Source organism: Drosophila ananassae, assembly GCF_017639315.1.
Source record: "Drosophila ananassae strain 14024-0371.13 chromosome Y unlocalized genomic scaffold, ASM1763931v2 tig00000113, whole genome shotgun sequence".
In the NCBI taxonomy this organism is placed as follows: Eukaryota; Metazoa; Arthropoda; class Insecta; order Diptera; family Drosophilidae; genus Drosophila; species Drosophila ananassae.
Genome location: NW_025319070.1, coordinates 50,390 through 71,044, shown reverse-complemented (window position 1 = coordinate 71,044; position 20,655 = coordinate 50,390). Strand labels below are relative to the sequence as shown.

Sequence of the window (20,655 nt, the reverse complement as noted above, 5' to 3'; positions counted from 1 at the left end):
GTGTGTGCTTGTGATTAACTAAATAAAATTGAATAAAAATTGATTAACTAAATGTAAATTACTACAATATTTAATAACGAATTCTTACAGATTGAAGAATTCGAAAATTGTCTCTTTCTTGCGTCGTATTTTCCAAGTTCCGCTGCAGCATCATTTTTTCCGAATGAACCGATTCCAATTGTTTTTTGAAGTTGTGAACTTCTCTTTGTTTTTCATGCAATTTTTCGGTAAGATCATTCACTTGGTTAGTTTTCAGGGATATTTGATCTGAAATATAAAATATTTTATTGATATAATTATTGAACTTCAATTATTTGTGCAGAAAAGTAATTGAAATTTTCGAGAAAAGAATAAGGGTCTGCCATTCAAACGGCCATTTCGTCGTTTTATTAAAAAAATATACCCTGTAACTCCTATTGGGACATGCTTTATACATGTATTATTACGTTTGAATGGAAACGCAGTGTAATTTGTTTAAAGGGTTACATTACAATGTTGCGGAGCGCGGCGCCAATTAGTGCCGTCGTGGAAAAGAGAAGAAGAAGAAGGAGAAGAGTGGAGTGGGTCGCGAGCTTAATGTAACTTGCGCAGAAGAACGTCCAAGTATTTCACCTCAAACTCTGCCTGACCACAGCAAGCAACTGTCCGGAGCAGACCCTTGCAGAACCCAGGTTAATTTAGTCCGACTTTTTATACATTCTTTGTTTACGACTCCGGGACCTAGCGTTACGCCCGCGAGTTCAAGTTTGACGTAGTGGCCGCATAATACTATATGGACGAACATTTGTCTTCCTCCACACGATGTACTGTATCATTAACACTATTTGTTTCTTCTCAAAGCAAAACCTCATCTATCTTAGTTCTAGACAATGCGTCTGCTACATAATTTTCTTTTCCTTGAAGATATTTTATTTTGTAATCAAATTCCGTCAATTTTATTTTCCATCTCTGTAACAAGATATGTTCTGTATTATTTAGTTACCTATACTAATGCTAATAACTCCTTTCGATTGTCGAGTAATTTACTTCATGTTCGTACTGGACCAGGAGATTATTCGGCGCTCCAGTTTATGCCAGCAAGCTCGACGCTGATCAAATCTACTTGAGCCACCAATTTTAATGCGACGTTGGGCGGAACTTTCCAGGCTTTGCCACCACTGGCGCTTTCCACTTTTAGTGAAGGTTCTGCGGAGTGGCTTTAATTCCGGATACTGGTCTATACCATGATGGACAGATCCATTCATAAATCGGCTGACGAAAGTTAAGCGGTTGCGGTCATGCATTCGTGAGTCTGCCTTCACGGACGCTTCCGCGGTCAGTGAATACATAAAATATAACAGTGAACAGGCAAGCTATCACGGCGGCGTCGGAGAGGCGTCGGTTTTTAGAAGCGGCTGCGCAGCTGTGTTTAGAAAAATGCAGACAACACAGAAATGCATTTGGCGGGACCAAGGGGGGCGCGGGGGTATTTCTATCCCGCCGATAGAAAGGCGGCGGGAATTGGAGAAAGTTAACGGCGAGAGCATAGGAGCGAATGATTAACGGCAGAAAGCGAGATTTGCAAGGATTAACGGGCACTATATAAGGAGGGCCCCGGAGCAAATCGAGATCGAGTCTTCTAGGGAAGCTGGAAGAGTTCAGTGAAAGACCCCCCGTGGGTTAGTCTGACATTCAATCGGGAAAGTTTCCTTGGAGGAAATGTGAGTATAGGCTGTGGGTACCCCCGTGGGTAAGTCCGACAGTCTCAAGTGCGGGATTTAAAGCGAGTGCGCAAGGATCTTCGATCAGTAGTTTAGGGACCCCCTGAGGGTAAGTCCGACATGCGAATTAGACAAGGAGTAGAAATCAAAGAGGAAAAGGATCGAGGATCCGTGGCGAAACTGAAGCCCAAGGGTAAAACGAGTCGGGTTAGGTTATTCCCGGACACGACAGGTATCCTGGTGTCGTAGCGATAGCGACGGATCGGCCTGGCGTAGGCCTTGTCGATTCCTGACCGTTAAGACCAGGTGTGATCCTGTAAAGCGAGGGGTAGCCAGCTCGGGAACTCAAGTCCAACAGTGAAACCAAGCAGGGACACCCCGGGAAAGTCAGGAGAATCCTGATCCAGGCGCTAAGGCATAAGCACAGCGTATCACCTGGAGTTAAAGGAGACGCGATGCTAAAACCTCTGGTCTGCCATAGATCCTGCGGAGCGTATGCACGCATGTGTTTGGAGGCGAGTGGCGAACTCAACCGGGGCGTATCATACGGGGCGGGTAGGCCCTTTGTGCCCTGATTCGGCCGCCAGGCACCGAGAAGCACATCCTGCATCCTGCATTCCCAGTTTGCCAAGGATACCGAAGGCCCACGGAACCCGCAAAGGAGAAGCAGCGACAGGATCAGCGAAGGAAGCAGCAATAGGAGCGGCGACGATGACGGAGCAGCGACGTTAGAAGAGCAGTGACGGCAGAAGATCAGCGACGACAGAAGAAGCCACAGGCCCCGCAGCTGGTGCCCGTGAGTCCAAATGGAGGGAACCTTGAGCCGTTTCGGCGCCAGGCACCAAGACCACACGTCCTGCTGGGCGCAAGCTTTGGGAGGGCATCAACCCGGAGTGGGGATCGGGAATCGACGGGAGGACGAGCGGTCAGTCGGCTGAGCCAAGCAACCGGTGAGATTCCCCCTTTTGTAAATTTATCGCAATAAAGGGGATATTTATTAAACGAAGCACCCTGTGTTATTTTTGGGCTCTAGCAATCGCGGCGAATTTATAAATTCGGTGGAACGTTCCCCCAATCTTTGTGAGATAGCCGCGGCACCAAGCAAAAGTTAGCAAAAACAGTTCGTCACAAGACACATTAATGCTTTCAATCATCAATTAATATTAGAATTGAAATGAATTATGATACTTTAAAAAAAACTTTTAATACAAGAAAATTTAAATAACATGACGGAACGTACACCAAAAGACATTATTCTTAAATTTGTATGCGGACACCACTTTGTAATGTTTATAAATAAAGGCGAAGACTTTCAATTATCCAAAGGGGTTTCATGGAATAAATTAAATCAAATAAAGGAACAAAATTAATGAAAGCATACTTCCTATACTTCCATAATTCTAATACTTTCTAATTTTACTAACTAACCAGATTTTCAGGATAAAGTAATTGTTGGGCCAAGCAGCCACCAAAGAATGCATATAAAATAATTATAATATGCTAAGCTGCAGCTGTTGTTATGAGCATGTTTTTGTCTCTGTTTTTTCTCCCAGTTTCGCATGCGCTTTATTGTTATTTGTAGCGTATGCGCTTTGGGGAGCTTTGGTTGAGCTTCTGCGCAAGCTCTTGGTTTTGCGTTTGTTGCGATTTGGAGTTGATTGGAGCCGCATATATTAGGGTTAAATTGAACCCAAAATTAATATATTGAAAATATAATTTGAAACGCCTGTAGTTATTCGGCTGCTATTAAAAACTATAAACAGCTCAACAGTAATAAATGTTCAAGAAACAACTATAAATCAATACGATTTTCCACATTCACAAAAATTAATCCGTAATATAATAACAAAATAATAGAACATTAAAAAGTAACATCAACCTTCGAAAAAACTCCCGAAGTTAAAAATATACTTCAGAAATTCATAACTGCCAATTGTTTCATTGATCAAAGAAAATTTTGACCTTGTATTGTAAAATTTAATTGTAAAATTTGGTTCAATTATTGAGTGGATCAATTAGGACCAAAAATAAGAAAGCATTACTTAAAAAAATGTAAAATAATTTTAGTAAACCAAAAATAACAAAAATTAAAAAAACATTACATTAAGATAGAAATTACTAGTAGCAAGAACAGTATTGCCGATATAGAAAGAGTTCACAAACAATTAATGAAAAAATGACGATTAATGATGAGCAATGATGCTGAAGACAAGGGAAAAAGTAAACATTAAGATAGAAATTACTAGTAGCAAGAACGGTATTGCCGATATAGAAAGAGATCACAAAACAATTAATGGAAAATTACGAGTCATCAATACTCTCAATGATGATTAATGATGAGCAATGATGCTCAAGACAAGTTAATGGATATCGAAAAAGCTACATACGTTTATAATCATGAAATGATACATGATACACATGATGCTACAGGTATAACTCTTTGATAAAATATTTATTTTTGGAGTGGAACCTAGTAAAAATGTCCAAAAGAGAAAAAAATTTTAAATTAATAAAATTAATGGAAAACTACAAAAGGAAAGCTAACTTCGGACAAGAAAAAACCACGAATTTTACCTGCGACTAATGTCACAGTTGCGAAAAAATTGGCCACAAATACGCTCAATGCCGCGCTCGCATGGAGAGCTCATTCTCAACCAAAGGAAAGAACTACAGTGGAAGGAGCGTTTCTGGAGTAAAGGAGCGTTTAAACATAAGATGCTACAAGTGTGGTGAGGCTGGACATATTGCTACTGCATGCACTAAAAGTAGTACCAGTGGAAACGGCGAGTACAAGGAGAAGAGCGTGGACATATGTCAAGTTCTTCAGCCCAAAGGTTTATTCTATCAAAGGGCCTTTTCAAAAGACCTTTCCATTTTTTTTTTGACTCGGGTGCCGAGTGTTCTTTGATAAAAGAAAAATTAAGTAACAAAATTGATGAAAAAAAAATTTAATAATTTAATTGTACTACCAGGAATTGGCGACAATATTGTTAAGAGCCATTTGCACATTTTGTCTACGATTCAAATATCACAGTTTAATTTAGAAATTTTGTTCCATGTAGTATTAGACAATTATTTGAAACATGACATCATGATTGGACAAGAAATATTGAAGCTTGGTTTTGGTTTGATTATCAAAACAGACAAACATAATATTTACAACACTAAGATTGTAATCTTAATTATTAATGCTATTCATGAAGAGACATTCAATTTTGAAAATGTACATGACACCAACATAGAATTAAGTGAAATCGATAAATGTAAACTAAAAAACATATTGAAACATTACTGTGACAATTTATAAATGGAATCCCAACTAAACGCGTAACCACAGGAGCATTAGAAATTCGTTCAAAGGCGCCCTTATCGGCTCAGTGTAGATGAAAAGATATTAGTTAGGGAAAAAATAGACCTGTATAATTAATGTGGATAATTAAGTGGAATGTATGAAGTCTAGTATAAGTTAGTTTAGGGCGGAGCGGGAGCGCAAGTAAAGCTCTCACTTGCGCTCTCCCATGAATTCGCCCCGCTTCGCCGCACTAGATAAGCTAGGCTTAAGTTTTTTTTGATATGAATATAATCGAATTTATAACGTTGAAAATAGTGCACGCATTTTTCGTTTTCGTTGTTTGCAATAATTTAATTTAATTTTACAGCCACCTTCTTTTCCTTTCGTGTTTTTTCGCGACGAGATAAACTAATCTCAATTAACATTTTGGCGCCCCCGGGTGGACTGTAGTGAACATAATTAAATAAAAAAGCAACAAAAAATAGTGACAGTGACAAAATCCATATATAAACAATATATATATAACATATATATATTCAAAAAAAAAAGAAAGAGTTGCTCGCGGCGGTTGTGGTGGTGAATTCACAAATAAAAATTAAAGAATTCTCCGCGTCGCGAAACAAACTTCTCCAATCTACTGGAAGCTGCTACTGGAAGGATTTGTTGTCCCCATGCCCTGCACCTGCATCGATTGTCAAAGGAAAGTGGCCGGAGGATTAAAGGATTCGAAAGCAGAACCCCAGGTATTTGTGCAAAAAATTGAAAGTTGAGATAAGACATTAAAATCCGTCTTGTGCTGGAATATTGCACCCTCCTTTCAATTCTTGGCGCATACGTGGCGCAAAATAGTAGAGAAAAAATAAATAACAACATATATAAAAGATCTAAAAAATTTAATTATAAATATATGTGCTAACCTAAATGTACTGCCTGTGGATAAAATAAAAAAGAAAATATTTATATTATTTGCAATCACTGTCGCCCCCTACCCTTCGTTCTCCGCCAGTTTATAGTTTATCGGTCCGCCAAGTGACGCGCTCCCCTACAATTTTGTCGTGCATATTGGTTTCGGTGTCATTGGCGACCAACTATGTTTTTTGGATACTCTGTGCCTCGACTATCAATAATTTGTTATCAATTAATTAATCAATTTCGATTTTTTTGGTTAAATTTAATAAATTACACAGGCCGACAATTTCCCACTTTTTTTTTCCTCCACGCATAATTTTACCTGCTCCATAACCTTTAGGCTCCCCTGAACCAAAGTCCAGAACAAACATAGGTTCTATCATCCACCGTTTCCGCGGTACACCTGAGAGAAGAAATTGATCAAATTTTACCATATATTGAATTATGTAGGCCGTGTAATGGCTATGACCATCATTGCTTCCAGATCATATCATTTTTGAAATGAATGTGTACCAACTAAAATTAAAAAATAATATAATATTGTTGATGTTGTTGACAATAAATTATATTGTTGATGAACGGTCACTGTAAAACTAAAAAACTGCATTAATTAACAATTCGATTTGGAAACTGGGCACACAATAAGTTTATGTAGAGAAGAAGAAGGAACTAGAAGCGTCGATTGCAAGTTCGGCGTGTGAGTTTTTGCTTTGCTTTTTTAGACAGATGGCGAAATCAAGCGATTGAGCCAGCTCTTATATTTCAATAAATAAAGTTTAAGTAAAGCACCATTGCGATGGAACAACTCAAACGGCTAAAGGGAGTGAGGGGCCGTCTCAAATCCAGCCTCACCAAACTGCTACACACAGCAGAAAACTCTTCCGCATCAATCGGCGTTGACGCCGTGGAGGTACTGCTAGTCAGGCTTGACAAGGTTTGGAATGATTTCGAACTTGCCGGAGATGATCTGAGCGTGCTTGACGACGTCGAGGGCTGGGTTGTTCCTGCGGATGACTACGACGAGTATGAGGCGAAGTACATAAAAGCCCGTGCGCTTTTGTTTTCCCTCAAGCGCTCACAGGAGCCGACAACACCAACAACAACGAGACATGCAGAAGGAGATTCAATAGCTAACAACAACGCTATTTCTCGCTTAGTGCAGCAACAACAAGAGTTTTTCGAACGCCTAGGAGCAACTTCAACACCAACCCAGGCTGACGCCGCGGCGCCAGTAAGGGAGACAGAATTACCGAAAATACACATAAAACCGTTTGGTGGCATTTACAAGGAGTGGCCAGCCTTCAAAGCACTGTACATAAGCACTGTACAAAGCAAGCAACATCTGGGTAAGATACAAAAGTACCACTATCTAAAATCGTTCCTCGTGGACGAGGCTGCAAGTTTGGTACGCCATTTGCCGATTTCTGAGACGGCATATGACAACGCTTGGGAGCGCCTCAACGAGAGATACGATCGACCACGGCAAATTATTCACAACCTGTTGGACGCCTTTATGGAGCTACCATCGACTAACAATGGAGAGGTATCCATATTGCGTAGCATATCAGATGGTGCAAATGAGGTCATCCGTGCATTGGACTCAATTGGCCATATGGACCGAGACTGCTGGGTTATCCATTTATTGCTGAATAAAATCGATCCAGAGTCACGCCGCAAATGGGTAGATGCAAGGCGTGCTTCAAATTCACCAAAAGTCGAAGAGTTCTTCAAGTTCTTGGACGCACGATGTGAAGAATTTGAGCTGTGTCAAAGCGATCCTGTACCGAGACAGGGTGGTAACAACAAGAAGACAAGCAGAGCCATGGTAACTGCTGCGCTGACAAAATGCCTGAATTTTAATGCGGATGGGCATCAACTGTCTAAGTGTCCTCAATTCATTGGTTTGTCTATCGACCAACGCCGTTCTTTTGTAAAGCACAAATCTCTCTGCTTTAACTGTCTTAAACCAGGTCACAGGTCATCAAACTGTAGCTCAAAGTACAACTGTCAGCAGTGTGGCAGCAGACACCACACACTCATACACACGCATGCTATGCAGACCAACGAGGGTCAAATCACATCCACGTCTTCAAGCGATCACAAGGATCCAGACACGACATCGGTGACTGCGAGTCACATGTCACAGGCACTACTCACGCCAACCCTATTGTCACATGGGCAAGTAGGAAGAACATGTACTTTGCCAACTGCATTGGTACACATCCGCAACTCTCAAGGCACATACACAAACTGCCGGGTGCTACTCGACACGGGCTCGGAGTTATCATATGTATCGGAACGCTGTATTAAGGCACTGGGTCTTAGTCGGGTTCCTGGCCGGATTCTCATTTCCGGCATTTCTTCAATCAAGGCCGATACCACGAGGGGATTCAGCACATTCACGATCAAGTCTCGAGTTTCTGATCACTCGCTACAAGTAAAAGCTCATATTCTAGGAAAAATCACATCTACGCTGGCAAGGGAAAACATCGATGCATCTGCGCTTGAGATCTTCAATGGGATTCCGCTTGCAGACACTGAATTCAACTCGGCATCGCCTATAGACGTCCTACTAGGCACCGATTCTGTATGGGCTATTTTAACCGGCAACAGGAAGCTGGATGTGCAAGGCAACATAATAGCTAATTCAACAATCTTTGGATGGGTTATCACATCGATTGCGCATCAAAATCCATCAATCACCACGTCATTTTTGTCTACAGTCGATATCCATGCTACTCTACAAAGGTTTTGGGAAATCGAGGACTCCCAAATCACCGCTCACCATGATCCTGAAAATGTTAAGGTTAAAGAGCATTTTAAAACCACGCACTCACGCGACTCCAAGGGAAGATACACCGTAGAGCTTCCATTTAAGGATGCAGATCCACAATTCACTGACACTCTGCAGGTAGCAACCCAACGCTTTGCTTCTGTGGAGCGCCGTCTACATAGAGACACAGATCTGCACTCACGGTATGTACAATTCATGCAAGAGTATATTTCTCTAGGCCACATGCGCCAATTATACCCTGACGAAATTCTCACCAACGATGGAAGGGTATTCTACATGCCACTACACCCGGTACTTGGAAAGAAACTACGAGTAGTTTTTGACGGTTCATTCCAAGATTCTTCTGGTCAATCTTTAAACGACTCCCTGAACGTTGGGCCGAGCATTCAACGAAACCTGTTCGATGTATGCGTACGCTTTCAACAAGCATCACCGCAACTATCAACGTATCGTTTGGAGAGAACATCCTTCAGCTCCACTTCTACATTACCAACTCTGCACTGTAACCTAAGGCATTGCGTGTGCACCATTTCTGGCTGCACGGGTTCTCGAGCAACTGGCCAGAGACTACCAACATTTGCATCCAACTGCTGCGCGCATTGTTCTTGAAGATTTCTACGTTGACGACGTTTTAACAGGAGCTGACACCGAGGAAAAGCTTCTACAATACAAACAAGAACTAATTCAACTAATTTCATGTGCTCAACTCGAGCTTGGAAAATGGATTTCCAGCAACCGAGGGAAAGATTACAAAACGGCAAGTTTTATCAGACGTGTCTCGCATTTTCGACCCACTTGGATTGCTGGCTCCAGTGGTTATTCAATTCAAAATCCTGTTCCAAGAACTTTGGGTTCTCAACTTAGACTGGGACAGCCCGCTACCGTTCAGCCTGGAAGATTGGTATCTCAAATGCAAGCACGATATCAACACGCTCAATGAACTTGAGGTTCCACGCTACATTGGCAACTCTACTGACACAATTGAATTGCACGCCTTCTCGGACGCATCTATTAAAGCCTACGCCGCTGCCGTTTACAGTAAAGTCACTCTCCCTGATGGTAACATACAGGTTACTCTTATTGCTGCAAAGACCCGTGTTGCACCGCTCAAAACACAATCACTTCCACGCCTGGAATTGTGCGGCGCTCTGCTACTAAGTCGACTCATCAACTCAGTCAAAGCTGCACTGAAAAACTACAACGTCACTGTTTACGCCTGGTGCGACTCTACCATTGTTTTGGCTTGGCTCTCGCACATACCTGCCAAACTAAAGACTTTCGTCGCAAACCGCACTGCCGAAATCCTCAGCATCATTCCACGAGATCACTGGCAATATGTCAAATCAGATGACAACCCTGCTGACTGCGCTTCAAGGGGCATGCTAGCTGCTGACTTAGTAAACCACAACCTATGGTGGAAGGGCCCACACTGGCTATACTCAACCGAAGCTGAATGGGTAAAAACACCTAGCACTCCTCATTCTAGTTTCATTTCAGATGAACATGTCCAGGCTGAAGTAAAAGGTTCCGCTTTCACGACAATGAGAACATACAACACTGAAACCTCACTATTGGGCCAACTGATCGACCGTGTCTCCTCGTGGCCAAAGCTACTTCGTATTCTCGCCTATGTTCTCAAGTTCATCCGACGCTCTCGCAGAAAATCCAACACCGCTACGCTGACACTTCAGGAGATCCATGACGCACGGATCCTGTACCTGCGCCATGCCCAAGACGAATTCCAAGCTGACTACAAGCGACTCCTCAACCAGCAAGATTTGGGAAACAAATCAAAATTGCGCACCCTCTCACCGCAAATCGACAAACATGGACTCCTGCGAGTGGGTGGCCGTTTAGGTAACTCAGAACTGCCAGCGGATGTGCAGCATCCAATAATTATGCCCAAATCTCATCGCATAACGAAGCTCATTCTGGAACATGAGCACCGGATTCACTTACATCCTGGAGTATCGGCGTTATTCGTGATCGCACGCCAACGCTACTGGCTGTTTGGCGCACGCAACCTCATTCGAAAGATCACGCATGACTGTCTAAAATGCTTTAGACAACGGCAATACACATCTTACCAATTCATGTCAGATCTGCCGTCTGTCCGGGTTCGGCAGGCATTTCCGTTTGCAAACACTGGCTGCGACTACGCCGGGCCAATCACCCTCAAGGTCCACAAGGGACGAAATCCACGCAAGGAAAAGGGTTACATCTGCCTATTTGTATGCCTAGCCACTTCTGCCTTGCATTTGGAATTGGCTACAGATCTTACAACCGACACATTCTTGGCGGCACTCAGACGATTCATCTCTCGCCGCGGAAAATGCTCGCAAATGTATAGCGACAACGGGAGAAACTTCGTCGGGGCAAAAAGGGTATTAAACGAAATGCAAACTCTTCTGAAGTCAGACGAACACAACAACACTGTACTGAAGGCCCTGGCAGACGAAGGAATCAACTGGAATTTCATTCCCCCCCATGCACCACCCCGGGGATGGCAAATGGGAATCAGCTGTGCGCTCTGTCAAACTGCATCTTCATAGAGTCATTGGCAAGAATGTCCTCACCTTTGAGAAAATGCACACACTTCTCGCCCAAATATAAGCTGTGGTCAACTCACGTCCACTATTCTCAACTTCGCACACTGAGGTCAACTATCTGTCGCCAGCACACTTCCTTATTGGTCGTCCCTACACGACAGTACCAGAAGGCGATCTATCAAATGTACCAATCAACCGTTTGGATTATTGGCAACAGACTCAAGCTATGCTGCAAGGCTTCTGGAAACAATGGCACATGGAACATCTTACATCACTCCAGCATCGGCCAAAGTGGATGAACAAATCGGTCAACATGGCCAAAGATGACATCGTGCTCCTTAAGGATTCTCACACCCCGCCAGCAGCATGGCCTCTCGGAAGAGTCATCGAAACGTATCCAGGTGGATGGAATGGTCCGCGCTGTACGACTTAGGACTCCAACTGGAGAAACCACCCGTCCAATTGTCAAGCTCGCCCTATTACCAAATTCTGAAACAGTGTTTCAGGGGAGGCCAGGATGTTGATGAACGGTCACTGTAAAACTAAAAAACTGCATTAATTAACAATTCGATTTGGAAACTGGGCACACAATAAGTTTATGTAGAGAAGAAGAAGGAACTAGAAGCGTCGATTGCAAGTTCGGCGTGTGAGTTTTTGCTTTGCTTTGTTAGACAGATGGCGAAATCAAGCGATTGAGCCAGCTCTTATATTTCAATAAATAAAGTTAATCATCATATATAATTTCAATTTTAAAAATTAATAACATACTCTCCCCGTTGGAAGATGCGCTTTCAACAGCATCATGAAAGGGCAGCAGGCACAATTTGTTGTCTGCCCCCATTGTAGCTCCGGACGCCGCGCCACTTCCTTGGCTTGGAAACTAAACCACCTTCAAAAGCTCCGTCTGAGGCAGGACGAGCAACTCTGACTGCTCAGCTGACATGAGGACTTTACCATTGTTAAGGCCTCCGCCTCCACAAACAATCCAACCGAGCCGAGATTTTTGGATTGAGGGAAAATCAGGAGACAGATGAATTTGGACCACAAAAAGCAGCTCGTAAAATAACCCTGCTCCAATTAGCAAATCAACTGGAATCCGCGGAATTTTCCAAGAGCTGACGTCTAATGAAAAAATTGGGCTGAAGGTACATGATGTTGGAGGCTACCATCGCAGTTTATTGCACAGAGTAGTCAGAGCATTGGGATTGCAAGCTGACTTTCACAGAAAACCCATCTGTTGAGAACCCTGCGCTACCTTTACCGGATACAGTCAATGGAGACCTAATTTTCCGCAGCTGCAGCTGGTCCGCCAGCCTTGAAGTGACTAGATGAAACTGCCAGCCAGAATCGAAAATCAAATTCCGTAGCAGTTGTGCCTTGCAGCACCTAGCACCTGTGGTGCCTAGCAGCACCACATCACCAAAACGATCCTTAGCGACGAGTGAATTGACGGCGGCGGACGCTGACCGAGAAACAACGTCGCTAGATGCGGAAACCTCTGGAGAGGGGTGTTGGCCTTGAGCTGGCGAATTGCCACCAAAATGCAGCAGACTACCAGCAGTCCACCAGCTTGACGTATTGCAATGACGAGATAGGTGCCCAGATCCAAGGAATTACGGCATAAATCCTATCGTCTTACTTTGCCTAAACGATCCTCAGGCGACGTATTGTGATTATATTTATATCTAATATGTGAGAATAGCCACCAACATGCATGCGGAAGAGTTTGAAATTACAACTTCAGAGTTACCTGGATGAAAGGGTCTACTCCGTCCTACCGCAAGGTTTGGTACATATGCTGTCGTCGGCAAATCCATGCTCTCCAAGGTCCCGCATCTATGTTTAAGGAAACTGGCGATGGATTCCCACGTTGGAATGGAATCCAAGGAATCCGAGTCAGCTTGCATTTCCTTCCACTTGGACTGCGTGGCATCATCAACCTTCTGCAACTGCACTTGGATTATAATAAAGCTAGCAATCTGCTTCGTTGTGCCCATGCTTGACAGGGCTCGCATATGCGAATTAAATTTATCCGAAAGCTCGCGAAGCCTCGTCGCCGAAATGCAGTATCTCATTAACATGAGCTTGAAAAATAAGCCTGCGACGTCATAATTTTTGTCCGTGAGCTCCAACGATCGAACAAGGCGGATTCACGAAGGCAGGAACGCAACCGCTGAAGCTTCTCGACCCGACATATGAATGGGTTTGTGTCCACCAAGGTCGAGAACAGTGACCGGAATTCAAGCCACTCCGCATAACCTCCACTAAAAGTGGGAAGTGGCAGTGGCGGCAAAGCTTGGAAAATTGGTGGCAGAGTTAGCGTTAATCAGCGTCGATCTCGCCGGCAACAAACTGGACAAACTTGGAATGCCTTCCAATTCGGTAATCGGCACATTTATCACGGCCTCTCCTCACGCATCCTCACGCATCATTTTCTTGATGCGTATTGCCGTAGCTCGTCCGCTTCGCTTTCGATTTGATGCCGCAGTGCCGCGAAGTGGCGACTCGCTCCGACGAAGTTCGTCGCGTTGTCGCAGTGCACGATCTGAGGTAATCCTCGGCGCCCAACGAACAACGAATTTTCAATGTCGTCTCAATAGGGCCACAGAAATCCACGCCACATATGGAAAATGGGCGGAGAGCACGAACTCGATCTAAGGGTAAATCTCCTATGATTTGAGTCATCAGATAAGGCTTGCATTTAATACAGCGTATGCATGATCGCCCTATCTGACTGCAGACTTCCTGCGCGTTTACTATCCAAACGAGCTGTCGCAAGAGACCCACCAGTGCTCGTGGACCCACATGAAAATTCGACTCGTGCAAGTATCGGACGTAGCTCTGAACAAATTGAGAGCGCTTCGTCAACAATACTGGAAACTTGGCATCGTACGAAATGGGAGCATTAGCTAGTCGCCCCCCAACCCACAACAACGAAAAGGTAAGCCCAGCCTGAGAGGTTTCATGGACAAACGGACTTAGCTTCTGTAGGCTTGGGCTAACAACAAGATTTTTTCGAATATTTTTAATTTTCTCTTGATACTCGAGCTCTTGGAATATCTAGACAATTTTATTAAAAGCTTCTTGATATTCGCAGGTGAAGGTACATTATCAGAAGTAACTACTAATTTCTTACACTTCTTAATAAAGCGGACCATGTAAACGAACACTCGCAGCAGTTTTAGTGAGAGGAAAATCCTTCTATCACTTCCAAAAAATATGAGGTAGAGACCATTGCAGTCAGTCCGACCGCATTCTTCTTTGCTTCCATCTGCAAAATCTCTGGTGACGGATAAAACCGGGGGCTCATTGGCCACTTATCTTCCGGCTCCGTTCAAAACGATGGACCTGTGAACCAGATTGATTCTATCGTTTCCTTTACGTCTCCACCTCTTGACACAATATCTGCCGGGTTCTCTTTAGTTGGTACATACCGCCACGTGCTATCCTCTGACCACTCTTGAATCTCAGCAACTCTATTTGATATGAACGTTGGCAACGACGATGGATGGGAACGAATCCAAAGAAGGCAAACCTCCGAATCTGACCAATATACACTTCGTTCGATCGGTGCGTTGATAAGAGGTTTTATTTTGCGACAGAGGTCCGTGAGAAGGTGAGCGGCACATAACTCAAGACGGGGGAGCGTCTTTGTCTTGACCGGCGCTACTTTCGACTTTTCAGTCAACAATGAGACTTTACTACCTTATGCAGATTTGCAACGAATATAGACGCAGACTCCATAGGCTCTCATTGATGCATCTCACATTGGCTTACTCATCACAAATCTCGGTATTGAGATATCTTCTAACTGTGACAAGACAAGCTGAATTTTGTTACACGCGGTTTCCAAGTGCAGTGGAATCGACTCATCCCAATCTAGCTTATTAAGCCAAAGGTCCTGCAACAGGATCTTTCTTTTAATAAGGATCGGGCTTAATAAGCCAAGGGGGTCGAAAAGCTTTAATGTCACCGAAAGAATATTCCGCTTAGTCGCCCTTTGACCCATGACTGACATATTAATTTCGAATTTAAACACGTCATCTTTAGGAACCCAAACGATTCCTAATGTTTTTGTCAGCTCTGAGTTCGAAAGTGTTATTGGCTTAACCGAGCTCTCGGATGCAGTAACTTCAGGCGAGTTTGAAAACCACTTACACAATTCAAACCCAGCGTTTTGAAGAACCTGAGTTACTTCAGACCTAATTGTCTTTAGCTCCTCCAAGCAACCAGCACCCGTTAACATGTCGTCGACGTAAAAGTCAGACCCAATAACTTTAGCAGCTCGATGGAATGTCGCGGATTCACTCAACCTCTTCGGATTCACTCAACACCTTATGGCAAGGAAAGGGGCTGGTGCAGTGCCATAAGTAACGGTGTTGAGCTCAATTTCAAGGACTCAGACGGGTCTTTTCTCCACAATATCAACTGGTATCGTTGATCAGCTTCATTTACCATCACTTGACGATACATCTTTTTTATGTCGGCTACCAGAGCGAATTTATTTAGCCGAAATCTAAGAAGAGTTGAGTAAAGCTCTTCCTGAATTGTTGGACCCACCATCAACAACTCATTTAAACACTTCTGTGTCTTAAACACACTGTTCTGTGTGGATGTCTTGCAGAACGCATCGAAAACGACTCGAAGTTTGGTCGTTGTACTTTGCGGCCGCAAGAAACACTGGTGGGGTATGACGTAGTGTGGAGAAGCAAGAACGTCATTGCTTGCAGGGGACATATGGCCTAGGGATTCGTATTCTTCCATAAATTCCAAATATATTTTCTTTAAGTTCGGATCTCGAGATAATGTTCTCTCGAGCGACAGAAATCGGCGGTTGGCTATCTCGAATGAGTTGCCCAAAACGCTTGGATCCGACTTAAATGGAATGGAACTTCAAATCGACCTAAAGGCAGTATTCTTGTAGTCTTCCGAAAATGTACCTCACATAGCTCTTGTTCTGGCGAAAACATCATTTTAGAAGATGGAACTTCTTTCAACGACCAGAATTTTTTCAAGTTTTTGTCTATGGACTCTAATATTTCTTCTTGGCAATTCAGACTAGAGACCGGCTGTTGAGGAGTTGGGGAATTTGCCAGATATTTTCCCGATACTATCCACCCAAGGAGAGTTTTTTAAGGATGGGATGGTTCGGACCTTGCTTTATTTGGCCAACGGACAATAGTTCGAAAAATGTCTCAGCTCCAATTAGCCTATCTATCCGCTGAGGTTTGTAAAAATATGGGTCTGCTAATGGCAAGTTCTTTGGTAGGGTCCAATCTTTCAATTGTTCACTGACTGGTCAGGGTGATAGCCTGAAATTGTTTTCAAAACCCAAAAATCGAACGGAAACTACCATTGACTCTCGACTTCACCACGGTGCGTATCTTTTTCTTTACTTGTGAATTAGTTTGACCAATTCCAAGCAAGTTGATGCACGATTCCTCCCTACGGATCTGTAAGCGTTGAGCAAGATCTTCTGTAATAAAATTATTTTGTGACCCTGAGTCAAGTAATGGTCGGGCCAATATGTGCTCACCATTTTTTGTTTGAACGCTTACGATCGACGTTACTAAAAAACCCTTTCTACAGACGACGCATGCAAAGCATGTGAAGTAGAAGGGGCATCATTCGTTCACGCTGGAGGAGGATTTTGTGTGGGTGGTGGTAACGCTAAGTTATTTTCAGTCATTGTAAATCGGTGCAGAAGTTTATGGTGAGATCTTGCACAGATTTGACACCTGGTCGATTTGCACTTCACTACCGTGTGACCTTTTCGCAGACAATTCAAACATAGGGAGGCTGATTTAACAAACTCAAACCTTTGCATTACAGTAAGGCGAGCGAACGGACTGCACTGGGCCAAAAAATGGTTGTTAGCGTTACAATAACTGCAAGCTGGTTTGTCGTTGGTAGAAGGACAAGCCAACGAAGTTCTATTCAGTTGCTTGCTGAACCCAGTTTTATCTTGTTTTGGGTTGCCAGACTCTTCAGCGGACAAATGCTGGTATCTACGATTTAGTATTTTTTCGAAATCGGACCACATCGGCAATTCCTCATAATCCAGTGACTCTTCCCATTTTTGCTTGGACACTGGATCCACTCTACTCAAAACTAAATGGATAACACAGGCCGACAATTTTCAACTTTTGCTCCATAAGCTTTAGGCTCCCCTGAACCAAAATCCAGAACAAACATAGGTTCTATCACCCACAGTTTCCCCGTTACACATACGAGAAGAAATTGATCAAATTTCACGATATATTGAATTATGTAGGCCGTGTAATGAAGATGACCATCATTGTTTCTAGTACATATCATTTTTGAAATGTATGTGTACCAACTAAAATTAAAAAATGGTATCTAGCAGTTACCATATCTTTGGAATACTCATCCAAAGTTGAAATCTCAGATTTTTTACGTTAATTTTTGGTCTTCTATTATTTTTCCCCAAACATTTTTCTATGGAAGATTTTTATTTCCTTATTGAAATCAGTAGATCATACCATGTTTTAATTATGGATTTAAGGTAAAAGCCATGACTTTTTGAAAATATGAGATTAAAAGCTCCAATTTAATTGACGAAAATATTGTTTAACCACCTATAATAAATTATATAAAATTATTTCGAGTTTTTCCTTAAATCCACCGCGGAAACAGTGGGTGCTAGAACCTATGTTTGTTCTGGACTTTGGTTCAGGGAAGCCTAAAGGTTATGGAGCAGGCAAAATTATGCGTGGAGATTTTTTGCTGTTGGTCTGTGTAATCATTGAGTTTGCAATTTAAGTATCATCTCCTATGGATAATAGTGATCGATGAGACCCCTCAACGACGACGCAGATGGCTGGGAAATTTTCGGAAGGCTAAACAGTTGATGTATTTGGTTTGCAAAAATGAGACGTTCGTTATCATAAACTCTTTTTAGACTAGCGATAGCTTTGTCGTAATTACTCGCGGTGACTTGGAATGCCTGATTTTTTTAATTTCAAGAAAATGCGAAAACGAAAATAATTAATTGATCTTATTTTAAATATGATAAATAATTTATTAAATTTAACCAAAAACAAAAATCTAAATTTATTAATTAATTGATAAACGAATTATTTGATAGTCGAGGCACAGAGTATCTAAAAAAATAGTTGGTCGCCAATAACACCGAAAAAAATAAACCCAACCAAGTTTTTTTTTTGTCTCCACTTTAGTATTTATTTGGAAGATTTTTATAATCGAGAACGAGGGGAACGAGGGGATTGCAAATAATATATATATTTTCTCTTCTATTTTGTCCACAGGCAGTACATTTAGGTTAGCACATATATTTATAATTAAATTTTTAGAACTTTTATATATGTTGTTATTTATGTTTTGCTCTAATTTTTTTTCTACGTACGTATGCGCCAAGAATTGAAAGGAGGGAGCAATATTCCAGCACAAGACGGATTTTAATTTATCTTATCTCAACTTTCAATTTTTTGCACAAATACCTGGGGTTCTGCTTTCGGATCCTTTAATCCTGCGGCCACTTTCCTTTGACAATCGATGCAGGTGCAGGGCATGGGGACGACGAATCCTTCCAGTAGCAGCTAGTTGATTGGAGAAGTTTGTTTCGCGACGCGGAGAATTCTTTAATTTTTATTTGTGAATTCACCACCACAACCGTCGCGAGCAACTCATTTTTTTTTTGAATATATATATGTTATATATATATTGTTTATATATGGATTGTGTCACTGACACTATTTTTTGTTGCTTTTTTATTTAATTATGTTCACTACAGTCCACCCGGGGGCGCCAAAATGTTAATTGAGATTAGTTTATCTCGTCGCGAAAAAACGAAAGGAAAAATGGTGGCTGTAAAATAATTTCTAGCAACTACGAAAACGAGAAATGCGTGCACTCTTTTCAACGTTATAAATTCGATTATATTCATATCAACAAAAACTTAAGCCTAGCTTATCTAGTGCGGCGAAGTGGGGCGAATTCATGGGAGAGCGCAAGTGAGAGCTTTACTTGCGCTCCCGCTCCGCCCTAAACTAACTTATTCTAGACTTCATAAATTCCACTTAATTATCTACATTAATTATACAGGTCTATTTTTTCCCTAACTAATATCTTTTCATCTACACTGAGCCGATAAGGGCGCCTTTGAACAGTTTTATTCTTATCTATCAAACGAATTTCTAATGCTCCTGTGGTTACGCGTTTAGTTGGGATTCCATTTATAAATTGTCACAGTAATGTTTCAATATGTTTTTTAGTTTACATTTATCGATTTCACTTAATTCTATGTTGGTGTCATGTACATTTTCAAAATTGAATGTCTCTTCATGAATAGCATTAATAATTAAGATTACAATCTTAGTGTTGTAAATATTATGTTTGTCTGTTTTGATAATCAAACCAAAACCAAGCTTGAATATTTCTTGTCCAATCATGATGTCATGTTTCAAATAATTGTCTAATACTACATGGAACAAAATTTCTAAATTAAACTGTGATATTTGAATCGTAGACAAAATGTGCAAATGGCTCTTAACAATATTGTCGCCAATTCCTGGTAGTACAATTAAATTATTAAATTTTTTTTTCATCAATTTTGTTACTTAATTTTTCTTTTATCAAAGAACACTCGGCACCCGAGTCAAAAAAAAAATGGAAAGGTCTTTTGAAAAGGCCCTTTGATAGAATAAACCTTTGGGCTGAAGAACTTGACATATGTCCACGCTCTTCTCCTTGTACTCGCCGTTTCCACTGGTACTACTTTTAGTGCATGCAGTAGCAATATGTCCAGCCTCACCACACTTGTAGCATCTTATGTTTAAACGCTCCTTTACTCCAGAAACGCTCCTTCCACTGTAGTTCTTTCCTTTGGTTGAGAATGAGCTCTCCATGCGAGCGCGGCATTGAGCGTATTTGTGGCCAATTTTTCCGCAACTTCCGCAACTTCTTGAAGGCGTAAGCCGGCAGCTGCCGCTGTAGTTTATTACGTGTCGTCACGCTGGTTGTAAAAACCCAACGCAGCAAATTTTTGTCAATTTGTGTCATGTGGGTTAACGCTATTGACACCGCAATCTCTTCCAGCTCCGTAGATTTCCACTTGGATAGTAATACCGTAACTATGCGATTGCCATATTCACAAAGCTTGTCCGTTTAAAACATGAATCAGTACGGCAGCCGTTGTCTCAATGCCCACGAATCGCTGGATGAACAGTTCCTTGAATTGGGTCCAGGTTATGCCAGCAAAGCATACCTGTGACAGCCATTGCGAAGCACTGCCTTCCAGCGCTTTTCTTAGTGCTATTACTAGGGCGCTGCCTTCAAGTACGTTATCTGCGAAGATTAAATCGACCGTAATGCACCATGCTGATGCATCTGTTCCAGCACCATCGGGATTAAATTTGGGCAGTGTCACAT

General features: G+C 42.2%; 1 protein-coding gene across 1 annotated transcript; it reads left to right on the top strand.

Annotated features, from left to right (window-relative positions):
- The first annotated feature begins 6,697 nt into the window (after positions 1-6,697).
- LOC123258222 lies at positions 6,698-11,677 on the top strand. The gene is made up of 3 exons (XM_044718097.1): positions 6,698-9,197; positions 9,560-10,926; positions 11,354-11,677. The coding sequence occupies exons 1-3, from the start codon at positions 6,698-6,700 to the stop codon at positions 11,675-11,677; spliced, it is 4,191 nt and encodes a 1,396-aa protein (XP_044574032.1).
- The last annotated feature ends 8,978 nt before the right edge of the window (positions 11,678-20,655 follow it).

What these genes read in the sequence shown, in the direction of transcription:
- LOC123258222 (XM_044718097.1), top strand. Translation starts at nt 6,698, where the DNA reads ATGGAACAACTCAAACGGCTAAAGGGAGTGAGGGGCCGTCTCAAATCC. An exon ending in TACATTACCAACTCTGCACT is followed by an intron (nt 9,198 to 9,559) that starts GTAACCTAAGGC and finishes TTCTCAACTTAG; the next exon opens with ACTGGGACAGCCCGCTACCG. An exon ending in AGGGTTACATCTGCCTATTT is followed by an intron (nt 10,927 to 11,353) that starts GTATGCCTAGCC and finishes TCGCACACTGAG; the next exon opens with GTCAACTATCTGTCGCCAGC.